At 33.0% G+C, this 12,844-nt stretch overlaps 1 protein-coding gene across 2 annotated transcripts; it reads right to left on the bottom strand.

Moving 5' to 3' along the window:
* Nucleotides 1-2,598: 2,598 nt before the first annotated feature.
* On the bottom strand, nt 2,599-10,945 carry LOC106710631 (serine protease persephone). 2 transcript variants are annotated; one of them, XM_045680582.1, is made up of 11 exons: nt 10,312-10,945; nt 9,496-9,568; nt 6,668-6,762; nt 6,348-6,374; nt 5,910-5,942; nt 5,642-5,733; nt 5,195-5,304; nt 4,456-4,599; nt 4,122-4,237; nt 3,562-3,719; nt 2,599-2,815 (listed from the first exon to the last, which is right to left on the bottom strand). In XM_045680582.1, exons 1-11 carry the CDS (start codon nt 10,370-10,372, stop codon nt 2,639-2,641), a joined length of 1,086 nt encoding a protein of 361 aa, XP_045536538.1. In that variant the 5' UTR covers nt 10,373-10,945; the 3' UTR covers nt 2,599-2,638. The 2 variants fall into 2 exon arrangements, with proteins under 2 accessions (XP_045536538.1, XP_045536539.1); XM_045680583.1 differs by lacking the exon at nt 10,312-10,945 and adding an exon at nt 9,887-9,946.
* Nucleotides 10,946-12,844: the final 1,899 nt, after the last annotated feature.

Below are 12,844 nucleotides of genomic sequence, written 5' to 3'. Positions count from 1 at the left end.
AGTCTATGTGTTCTTTCAGACTATGTTTTACATCTGTGCCAAATTTCGTCAAGATCCGTTGAGCTGTTACGGAGATATCTTCAAACAAACATCCATCAAAACATTCGAATTTACAAAAAAAATCATATCTTTTGATTAAAGCAGATTTGAACAACGGGAGTTCTACTCTTACTTTTGTAATGATCTATTCTACAAAATCCTAACTCATATTATAAATGCGAAAATAACTCTGTTTGCCTGTCTCGCTTTCACGCCAAAACTACTGAACCGATTTAAATGAAATTTGGTACACAGATAGTCTAGAGCCTGAGAAAGGACATAGGTTACATTTTAACGCGAAAAAGGTGTTGTAAGGGGTTAAAAGTGGGGGTGAAATTTTATATAGAAGTATCGCCTACCATCGTTTACTGAACCGATTTAAATGAAATTTGGTACACAGATAGTCTAGAGCCTCAGTAAGAACATAGGCTACATTTTTAACGCGAAAAAAGGGTTGTAAGGGGTTGAAAGTGGGGGTGGTAATTTGTATGGAAGTATCGTCATTTTTACAGTTAGAAACTTGAAACTTCTTTCTAAGGGTGCTAATGTAATATTAATAAATACGATATTCATTTTTTTTTTCAAAAATTTTACCCTTAAGGGTGCTAAATAACAATAGGGGATGAAAATTTGTTTGGGAATATGTGAAGTTTTGGTGAATGTTTTGTTTAACATGTTTTGCTGTTACCCTTACTGATATTTTGTTTAGAACCCGAGAAAAGACAAAGACTACTTTTCAACGCGAAAAAGGGTTTGTAAGGGGGTAAAAGTAGGGGTGGAAATTTGTATGGACGTATCGTCATTTTTACACTTAGAAGCTTATAAATTATTTTTTGGCTGCTAATTTGATATTAATAAATAGAACATTTAAAGTTTGTAAAAGTTTTACCCTCAATGTTGCAATTTAACAAAAGGGAATAGGGGATGAAAATTCTTATAGAAGTAGTCAAAACCGTTTATGGCGACATCGTTTAGAACAACATACCGGTTAAATTGACCAAAATCAAAGGTCCTGGCTGAATGTTATATAACCGCTTTATCGAAAACATTGGTTTTTACGACATTGTTTACTACGACATACCGCATTAAGCGACCACATTTGGTTAATGTTTTCGGAGAATTATATCTGTAGAACGACCGGCTCAGCTGTATTGTAAACAGTTTGAATAAGTAACAGTATCCACATCTGGCACAGTATAATAGTCAAGTTTCACAAAAAACTATAGCTAACTGCTTTGGGCATGCAGGTTTTAAAGATCTTACAAGTCTTATAATAAGAACCTCAGATGATGTGATTGACGATGATGAAGAGGACAATATTTCTTTGGCTCAATTAGCCCAAAATTTACGACCTGCTTTATCTACTACTGAAACACACGAGTTCATTGATGTAGATCAGTCTATTGCAATTTGTGCACCAGCTACGGAGGATGATACTGTACGTGAAGTTCAAGAGGAAAATGAACAGGAAGACTCGGACAATTACCAGTGCCAACTTTGATTGACGGTCTTAATGCTGTTAGTGTATTACGAAAGATTGTTCTTTTTAATGAAGAGTTCCACATGCAGGGAAAGTGTGACGATACGCTGATTAAAATTCAACGTGAATTACAAAATGTGTATGCACGACAGAAGTGTTTCAAACAAACTAAAATTACAGATTTTATGCATACAAAAATGATGGAAAAATGATATTGCTCTTTTATATTATACGTTTGTATTGAAGTAAATAAAATGCGGTTTAATTTCCTACATGAATATACATATCTCTCCTATTAATACCTGTCACCGGTTGTTACAACTATCGGTTTTTACGACTCAATATGAGTAGTCCCTTCGATGTCGTTATAACAGATTTTGACTATATATGATGTTTATGTGAATATTTTGTAAGTTTAATACGTTTTGTTGTCATTTTTTATAAGTTTAAGTAAAATACCTCAACAACAACAACTAAATTCACGCCCGTACCCCAGAGGGGTAGGCAGAGACCAAGCACCTACATTTGGCGCGGTCCTGGCACACCTCGCTTTATGTCTACATCCATACATCAACGCATAGCATGTCGGTTAAGTAAAACAATAAGTCTTAAAAAAATACTCCCCGAAAACAGTATTTCACGCGGACGAAGTCGCGAGTACAGCTAGTAAAAATATAAAAAGAGGTGTTGTTTTTTGGGTCAAAAAACACACTGTGTGTCTCACACCGGTTCAGATAGCTTTGTTAGTCAAAAAGTAATTTTTTTGACAGAACTAACCGCGATAACAGCTCCTTCCTTCCAGTCCAATAAGCCGAGTATGAATATTTGTAATAATCGCTTTCGTATCGTCATATTAATTACATCAAAGCACTGGCGCTGCACAAATATTTATACAAATTTTGTTCATCAGGATATGATGGCGATGGTCAAAAATAATCGTACTGAGCCCACAGATATATATGTCGCACTATAAGTCGGATTTGAAAAAGCATCTTACATAAATACAAAGGGAAAACTTTAACCCAATCCAAAAAAATCATTAAATAAAATAAAATAAGGTGGAAATAACAAGATTAATGTTAGATTTTTTTTTATTTCAGTGTATTGTAGCATTATTAATTATTCTGCTAAGTCTGATGGCCAAACGAGGCTCTCAATCCAGTCGAGGTACTTGTAGATACGAGTATAAACGCCGGGTACAGCGGAGCCACATCCGCTGCCAAATGAAGTTACACCAATGATACGGTAATGGCCGTCCTTATGTGTTAGTCCTTGTAGAGGGCCGCCTGAATCACCCTGAATATTGCATGACTGTATGAGAATAATTGTTACTTTCTGTTTAGCATAATTAAATTGAGGTTTTTGTTTTATTGATATAAATTATTTGGTCAGTAGCGCAACACTACATCTATTAGTGTTGTACGTTTACGAAAACATTTCTTATTAATTGAAGTTTTAAATACAACTTTATAGTTGTTTTTTATTATTAAAATAACAAAACAAATGTCCTAGCATACATCTGTAAGAAAATATTAGTATCGTCGATTTACACAGCGTACGTATCATTAAAAGTAACTAATAAACGAGCGTGTACAAACTTCATTATGGTTACAGTGAACTTTGGCGTCAAATCAGACGTTTAATACTTATGTTTTGAAAGCTTCGAAACCTTCAAATGACAAAGTATTCGATTTTGCTTGATGACCAGCCTACATTACTTCACCGTACGTCAATATGAAGTTTGTGCTCGCTAGTTTCTTAGTTAATTTTACGTCCAATAAGTGCACAAATCTCATATTTAGTCGCCGACTATAGGAATACTTTGTCTCAAATGTTTGTGCTATGACCTCAGATATCTACTACTACACAACTCGACAACCAGCATTACCGCTCACTCACTCACTCATTCACACTTACACCACTCACTAATATCAAATTGTCAATGTCACTTGATTTGACAATTGTCAATGTTTACAAAAATAAATATACTAACGTTTAATTTTGAAAATATTTTACAAACCAGATAAAATATAAACATTTACCTGACAAGTGTCCATGACGCCGTTTGAGTCTCCAGCACATATCTGAGTGTCCATGATGCCGTCTGGCAATTTTCGTGATGTTGTGTACATTGAATTGCAACTTTCACGTGGCACTATTTGTAGCGTAGCCTTTAGTAAAACGTTACTTGTGCCTGCTCCTAAATTAAATAAAAATAAATATAACACAAAGTTTCCAGCAAATTACTCTTTGTGTTCGTTTGTCAACACTTTCACATCGAGAGATTTGCACATTTGTTAAGTTCACATAGGCCTTCCTCGAAGCCATCAAGACTACGAACTTTACTGAAACCATTTGACGTTATTGAAGATTACGAATGTAATAAAAACTCGCACTCCACAGTTAAATATACGTTATTCATATACAGATGAAGCTGAATAAGCGCGAGTCCAATGGATTCGTAATATTCTCTCGCTTATAGAGGTTTCTCTCTAACTTGTTTCTCGCTTACCCAGTTCTCGCATATCAAGGTTCCACTGCATCACCCTTTTTAGGTTGATTAAATCACAATTGAAACGAAAAATTTACACAAAATACTTACGTGTTACATCCGTTTTTCCCCAACCGGTAATATAAAGTTGTATGGTGGGCTCTATCTCAAATGAGTACAGGCAAGCTGGGAATGCGGTCTGCGACGTACGGATCGGAGTGACCAATCTAAACAGGTCGCGTATTATGTTAGAAATTAACAGTATTCTATTTTTTATAATTTAAAGGATTTAGTAAAAACATTAAATTTTATAAGATTGGGATAATTAAGAAACTAGGCGCGCGACTGTTCATTGTAATATATTCGCGACTGCACCAGTGGAACACGTTACATATATAAATAGTCGCGTTAGTGGAAAAAGGGTCCAATAAATAATTGTAGCTACCTAATTAGAGCCAAGTCATGATACTTTCGGGATTTCTTGTAGTTTGGATGTACATGAACTGTGTCCACTTCGTAATCCGTGTCATCGTTCCATTTGGAGCCAGTTATATTCACAACACCCACTCGTACGATAGTCGGTTCTATCCTGAAACGTGATTTATTATTCCGCAACAATAACATGAGGTCTGAGACCTATGACGTCATTGCTATAGACAGTATACTCAATACCCAACAGTGAGACAATGACAACGATACGATGGCGCTTGTCACATTGTCATTGACACCTCACACTTCAAAATCAATAAAGCCTGACTTAATAGAACCGACATACATTCAAACCCCAAAACCTATTATTTATCTGTAGAAAAACCCTCCCATTAGTGGGGCAAAAAGTAAGGAAGACGTGACAAAACTTTCATTTCAGTGATTAAAAACTAGTTCAATTTATAAACTCGTTTATAATGTACTTGCTGTCGCCCGCGACTCCGTACGCGCGGAATTAAAAAAAAAAACGCAATAAGTAGCCTATGTGTTATTTCAAACCATGTTCTACATCTGTGCCAAATTTCATTATACCTTCAAACAAACATCCATCCATCCAAACTCTCGCATTTATTAATATTAGTAAGATTATTACCACATAAAATTGTGGTACTATGCCTCATAATATTTCGTTCCTAATTTTTAATTCGTCGTTGTTTTTAATGTTGTAAATTAATAATCAGAAATATTATGCTCACCGCTCTATTGTGTGAACGCAATGAGCTGCTGTCAATACATATTGAGTCGTTATCAGAGAACCACCACAAATGAAGGAGTACTCTTTCGAAATAAGGTATCCTAGCGCCACCTAAAATAGATACAAAATTATTATAATAACTTTATTCATTAACTTTTCTAGTAAGTAACTTCTAGGAATTTAGAAAATATTTATTTGTATACATGGACCATTAGAGAAATGACAGGGGATTGTCTGTATCTGTATCCATAGCCTATAGCTAACTAGCTTTTGCAGGCGACTTCGTCAGAGCGGAACTAAAAAACTAGTAACCAATACGAGTATAGCCCATATTACTCAGTGATAATGAAACTTTAATGGTAAAGAATTTTTGAAATCTGTCCAGTAGTTTTTTTAGTTTATATTCTTTACAAACAAAAATACATATCTTTAATCTTAAAATATTTACCATATGTGGAAATTCCCCTGGCTCTGTAGTTACGCCACCGAGAATGTGTACTTCGGACGGTGGGTTGTAAGTTTTAGTAATTTTTTTACATGCTGAAATTAATAATGATTTAAACTGTTAATAAGCAATATAAAAACGTATTATAAGAGTGATGTGTTGCATGTCTCAAATTTATGTTTATTTAATGTCTACGTAACTGTACCGTTTACTGAAATAGGTAAAAAGGCATTTAACAAGTACTAAAATTACACGACTTATGAATACGTACCTTGCTGAGCGGGTCTTAATTTTTTAACTCCAACTGAAAACAAAAATATGCAATTTGTGAAATAAACAACTTACATTTGTGTAAGATAATGATAACACATTTAATTTAATTTTATAAGTTGGGCTCGATCGGTAAAACAACACGATCACACAGAAGACAGGCGTAAAGTAGAAGCAATTTCAAAGTCTGAGGAGTGTGCGTGCGGAGGTTATAGTGTCGTTAGGGTTAATGAATTCGGTGGAGAAGGAGCCACATAGGAAGAGAAAGGAATTCTTATAGTCTAAAGGTCCTCTATTGATTAAAGCAACGCATCTGCAATTCCAAATGTTTATGTGCGGCGGTTGTTTCACTGTGTTGGCAGGTGGCCGCTTGCTCGTTTGCAACCTTATATGTACTTAAAAAAACTGTAGAAAAGGTACTAATGAATATCATACTTACTTCTTGGAGAAAATATTTTCGGGACGTCTGAAAAAATCAAATGTATTTCTTAGTAAAAAAAATAATTGTACGTTAATTAAAAACCAATGATATATTATACATATAAATAAGAAGGATCAGTTTCTTGCCCTTTTCCCTATGGAGGATCGGGACAGTATGTTTAAATTCACTCCCTACTACATAATTCTATGTCACACAATCCATTCCCATTTTTTCGGTGTGTGAAGAATGTATTCATTTCTGGTCATTAATTTTGATACAGAAGTCGACATACTTATGAACAACACATTAATTTCTACTAGTTTTAAGTAACAACTTACTGGCCGTTGCTGGTTCATTTGGACAACAAACGACTTCTGCATCATTCTTGAAGCCGCACCTCGGCAGGTGATGACGATGAGTCAATCGGATGTCTCTAAAAATATTTGTAATATTAATTTATATAAATAAGAATCAATGTTAGTATGTTCTGTTCATGAATTTCTTAAAATACATTTTCAGATTGTGATAAAACCTTCGCTAGTTTTCTGCATTACATATGCGATGGTTTAAGACTATAATAGATGCAAAACTGTTTTTGTGTTTTTAAACGTTGCTTTGATGCATATCACTCTAATGGTCATTTTTAAAATTTTTCAGATAAAACTTTTGTACGGCGCGGCGTGAATACGCGCCTGTGTTTTTGAACCAAAAATGAATGAAGTGTTTTTATTGCTAAACTTTTAACACTGATATATTATTATTTCCATAGGTGGGCACAGTTAATCAAAAAATTAACTTCGTTAATCGTTAATTCGTTAAATAAAAATTTAACTTCGTTAATCGTTAAAGCGTTTAATTTACGAAAATTTAACGCAAGTTAAAGTTAACAGTTAAAGTTAATTTTTGTTTATATTACGAGTATAAGGCGCAAGCGGGAAATGGCCATATGAATAATCTCCGAATCGTATGGACCGATTTTGTCGAGACTTTCAATAGAACTTAGGCTTTTTTTTACTGCGCTTACGAAATCTCGGGCGATCGCTAATCCTATCTATAGTTTAGTTATATAATATACTAAAATATAATTTAGACAATAGGAGCGATGTACTAATCCCTGTACCATAATAATGACATAGCATGCACTAGTTACACACACTTATATACTACACTGACAATGATGGACAATTGACTTTTTCAGTCAATTTTTTTATCGACAATCCGACGTCACGGAATTAGAGAGCTAACTAAATTTAGACAACACAAGTTTTCTATTAAACAGTTAAGACATGTGATAATATTAAAAAAAAACAATCAAAACTTTTGTGCAGTATTTACATTTATATGTTACATTTGCTGCCGGATATTCATTTGCTCATACTCCAACAACTGAACATTTAATTTTATGTATAATTTGGTAATATTTTATTTTTATTTTAGCTAAGGACCCACGAACAGACTTATCATTTTTTACGTACTTTTTATTTATTAATATAGATTTATTAATAAAACTTCTAACATCAGAGGAAACTTATTATAACATTGATAAATAAACTATATAACCAATCCAGTGATACATCTCAACACATCAAACTATACAACTGAGATGCCTTCGATAACTTCTATCATCTAATGATCTATCGTCCGATCTATTGTTATATGTTAAATCAAGTTAAATTACTCTCAGTGTATAGAGCATAAGATACACGACATAACGAAAACAACCGATCGCGGGTGATGTCTTCTCTCTTTCTTATCACCTATAAAATCGTTATAGTTAATTAGTAAGAATATGTTTTGAATTATTTTCAACGACATTCGATTAATTTTAAAATAAATTTTCGATATACGTAAAAAAATCGATGTCTTTTTGTAAAGGTCACTTGTGGCGACATTTCATACCTATATTAAATTTAGTATAACACAGTTTAACATTATTTCACTAACATAATTATTTTATCTTTTTCCTCATTCTTTCTCGTTTTGTCGTATACTTTTTTTGTAAACAAACAAATTATCTTCGCTATTGTCTTTGCGCAGCGCACGTGCATCCCCGACCATTAGATGGGTTGGGGCCATAAATCCATCGAGTTCGTTATCGCATTCTCTGTGCGGCTGTCCATTTGATCCTTTGTTCATATTTTTGTTGTTGTTAAAATTATTTTTCGTTGACTATGAAGAAGCCCCAAAAAAACAAACGACGGTAATAAACACCTAAATCCCTTTTGTTTTTGAGGAACGTTTATTGCGTGCACATTTCGTCTTTCGAATTTTTAAATTTATTTTTCATTGTTTGTTTCTTATCTACGCAATGACAAAAAAATCCTATTTGTACGCTTTTTCAAATGAACCATAAACTATTTTTTTTTATATTTTTTGTTGTCTTTAAACTCCAAAATTAAAATAAACATTTTGTCTGCAACAAAGTTTAGTTGTATTTTAGGTACGACGTTGAAGAGTAATGCACTCTCGATTATGTTGATTGCTATTCAACGCAGAGTTTATCTTTTTTAATAGATTTTGCGTCTCACGTATAACAATTATTGTATTAAGAGTAAAGTGTTTTCGAACCTTATGTTGATTTTATAACAAAGTCTTGTTCTAAAAAAAGTGATGTTAAATAAATGAAAACCAGTTTTAATGTGAATAAAATGTAATAAAGACTTTTCGAGACATTTGTGTAAATATGAAATAATTAATAAACTTTGAAGGTGTCTAGCGCCTAAACTTCGCAATATTTGATAGAGGTAAGTTTGTTTAAATCGTCACTTTTTTCTAACAAGGATTCTGTGGTACTCTTTTGATCACGTCTATCCCGGCTGCTCGGTGTATTGTATAACATGCATCACACTCGCTCGTTCTCGTTCTCTCTCGTTCTCGTTCACCATTCGACTCGCCGACGGTCGCCGAACATAGCCGAACTTACGAATGTAGCCTGATGCATAATTTAAATAAAATGACAACACGTCAATAAGTGTCTATTGTAACAATTAACGGACTAAATTAACGGAAGTAGAATTTAACGGAAGTTAACAAGAGCGTTAACACTTTTTGAATTTAACTTAAAAGTTAATCCGTTAAGGAATATGTTAACTTCGTTAATTAACGATTAACGGATTAACGAGTTAATGCCCACCTTTGATTATTTCGTATTAGCTCTCTTACTAACCTCAAGGCAGCGACACAGTTAGTAATTAACATACAGCTTCCTTGTTGATTATTGACTGTACATTGATCGCCAACTAGAAAAATTATATGTTAATACAAAGTACACATTATATGGTCATTTTAAAACTTAGTTCTGTAGTTCAGCTGAGTGTGGACCTTCCTCAGCATGCTTCTTCCATCTTATATAACGAAGTTGACGAGAAGAATGCATAATAGTAAGCAGGTACTACTCTTTTCGTTGGCAAGAACTGCGGAAGGAGGACCCTAAGTGACCGCGAGTGTGGCAGTGTGTTTAGTTTTAGACAAATAGGATTTTCTTTGTCTGCAAGTTTATTACCGACATAACGTAATTTGCTTAGAACGCAGTCTAATTAAAATAAATTAAAACTTACTCTAGATCATTTTCTATTTATATCTTTTTGAACTAGAGTCTAGAGTATTAGGTATTTATGAATGCGTGAACATCACTAAATACCAGTTTTAATTTATTCATGTTAGTGTTTTATATGTATAAAAAATATCAGACGACACAGAATATTCATAAGTAACGTCGATGAACTTTAAGGTTATGTTATCAATTTGATTACGTGCGTATTCATCTCAGTATGAACAAATCAAGGTCAGAATAAAAATACAAATCTGTATGAGCAAAATGTTTAAAGATATAAATTTAAATTATGTTTATAAAACTTAATTTATTATTTATTAACCAAAAGAAATATATTTAAACTATATATTCGTTGTGATACGAAAATAACAGCATAATTTTAATGTAAGTGTACTTAATTTTAAGAAAATTAAATAAACTAAAACTCACCATTTTCAGCATAATTTAATTTAAAAACTAAACAGAAAAATAATAATTTGTATATCCACATTTTAATTCAGTATTTTCACTTAAAGTTCGCTAACATATACGAGCACTAGTTTTTCGAACAAAAACTATTAGAGGTATTTTAGATTTAATTATAAACGACCATTTGGTTCATGATCTGCACAATTTGTAGACGGTATTGCAAACGCAATGGCTTTGCTTATACACTGTTCTCTCTTATCTTGTAAAGCCAAAACGGGAAAAAACGTTTTGTGTATTTACAATTCCTTCGGGGTTTTTCCTGTCTTCATATCGTTGTCCCGTTATGCCAATTGATATGATGAAATAATTTGTAAAACTAAGCATTTTTTTTACTAATTCATATCATAGTTTTTGAAAGTGGGTGTTACATCTATTGTGACGATTGAATTGGAGGCCCTAAATAAATAAACTAGGCTTATGTACGTTCAGCAGTGGACGAACTCAGGCTGATAATGAAATAAATAAAAACTCATGGGACTGGAAGGTGGGTTGGGTTTGGTAATGACAAAGCCAACGCCTAAATTATATATGTCGTACTTTGTTTTTCTTTGAGTGCCACTGAAGATTAATGAGGGGGAGTATATTTCTCTTTACGGAGGTTAATTTTCACCCATGATAGATCAGAAAGGTAAATTAAATAAAATAAAATTATAGAAGTTAAAAATTTTATTCATTAATATTTAACCTACGTTATTTAATATTAAAAAATATATATCACATACCGTAGCAATATTTTCTATTTTGGAAGGAGTATGACTAACTTTGTAGAGCGTTATCTCTGTCACACAACCCACAATATATGGCTTTGAGTGGTTTGTGCGACAGTGATAACATTCTATGGAGTCGAAAGTAGCAATTTCACAGATTTCTAATTGTCGTTGTGGTATAAACTAATTAAAAGCTTCTAAATTTTTTTTACAAATATAGAGTGTTAAACACTATGGCACGATTTTAAAAAAAATACTGTCTTTCTTCGATTATTTTCTGACTTTTGTTTTTTCTAAATCTATAAATTGGACCTAAATCGGTCACAATCGGTATTAATGGGCATATCACTACAAAAATTGACTTATTAATGATAAGCTTAACCATAGATATAACACTTGTAGATGGAGTGTTTTTATACAAATTTGACATTTAATGGTCATGTGATGTTCGAAATGTGACATAAAAATGTCCTGTATAATAAAAAAAATCAAAATTCGGTTCGGAGATTTTAAAACTAAAAGTGAAATAAAACAATTTATAACAACTACGAAATAAACATTAAAAATAATAAAAGCGGTTGTTACTTTATTTAATTCTTATGTAAATAAATATAGTAATGTAAGTGACAACACTGGGGAAATTAACCACAAAAGGCCTCCGGTGGCCATCACGTCTCACTTTTGAATTCCAACCACTCCATCTAGAGATTTTATGAGCTTAATGTTGTTTACATGTCACAGTCATAGACCCAGGCCATAAGCAGGGAGCCTAACAAAATTACTGATATCCAGGCCATAGTCGTCCACGCTAGTCCAGTGAGGGGTTTACTTCATACGTATCTTTGAATTTCTTAGCCGTAAGTGCAAGTTGCTTCACGATGTTTTACTTCACTGTAAGAACGTCATCTATTTGACCCGGTGGGCATAAGTCAAACTACGTCACGATAGCTCACTAGCGCCCCTCTGTCAATGTCATTTTTGATACAAGATCCTTTTCGTATGACGTTTTTTATACTTTCTATGCCCGTGTAGGTTTTACATATTTTCTGACAGAAGTAAACGCGACAGCAGCGCCCCTCATCGGCTCAAATATCCTTGTTTGATTACACATGAAATAGTTACATGGCGGGTATTGAATCTGGACCATGGGAGTTTTTTTTTATTTAATTAATTTTTCGCAGAACTTTCTTATGACATTAGGTTTTTCTAGACACTACAGCTATAAATGCTAAATCACCACAGAAAGAGTCGATCACACTTAAATACTAATGATGGGATACAAAGTCTTGTTTATAATAAACAACTTCGATATCAAACGTTGGCAACACTAGTTTGATCTGTCAAAAAATCTTCAAATATATTTGCTCTTAATGAAACTATTTGCTATGAATTATTCGACTTTTGAGATTTCTTTACTACGTATATATAAACATTTTATGATAGAATAAAAATTTTTGTGCCAAAATAAGGCTAATTCATATATTTATCATAACTGGTGTTACATAAATAGATACGTTAAACAGTTTTGTTCATTTCATATTATTCTTATAATGCTAATGTAATTATAAATGTGAAAAAATTATATATATTATCTTAATTCGATGTTATTTTCTAACTATAGTCGGTTATATATTTTTAGAAATTACTGGTAAGTCAGTGAGTAACATCCGATACCAACATAACATTGTATACCATACAACATAATATGGTACGGTGCGACAATGCTTTAAATTAACGTGGGTGAGGGCGCTGCAGTTGCTTAAATGTTGCCATTGCAATATAATCAC

The sequence above is a fragment of the Papilio machaon genome, chromosome 13, assembly GCF_912999745.1.
Source record: "Papilio machaon chromosome 13, ilPapMach1.1, whole genome shotgun sequence".
Taxonomy (NCBI): domain Eukaryota; kingdom Metazoa; phylum Arthropoda; class Insecta; order Lepidoptera; family Papilionidae; genus Papilio; species Papilio machaon.
The sequence above is the reverse complement of the archived record's forward strand: the minus strand, read 5'-3'. Positions and strand labels throughout refer to the sequence as shown.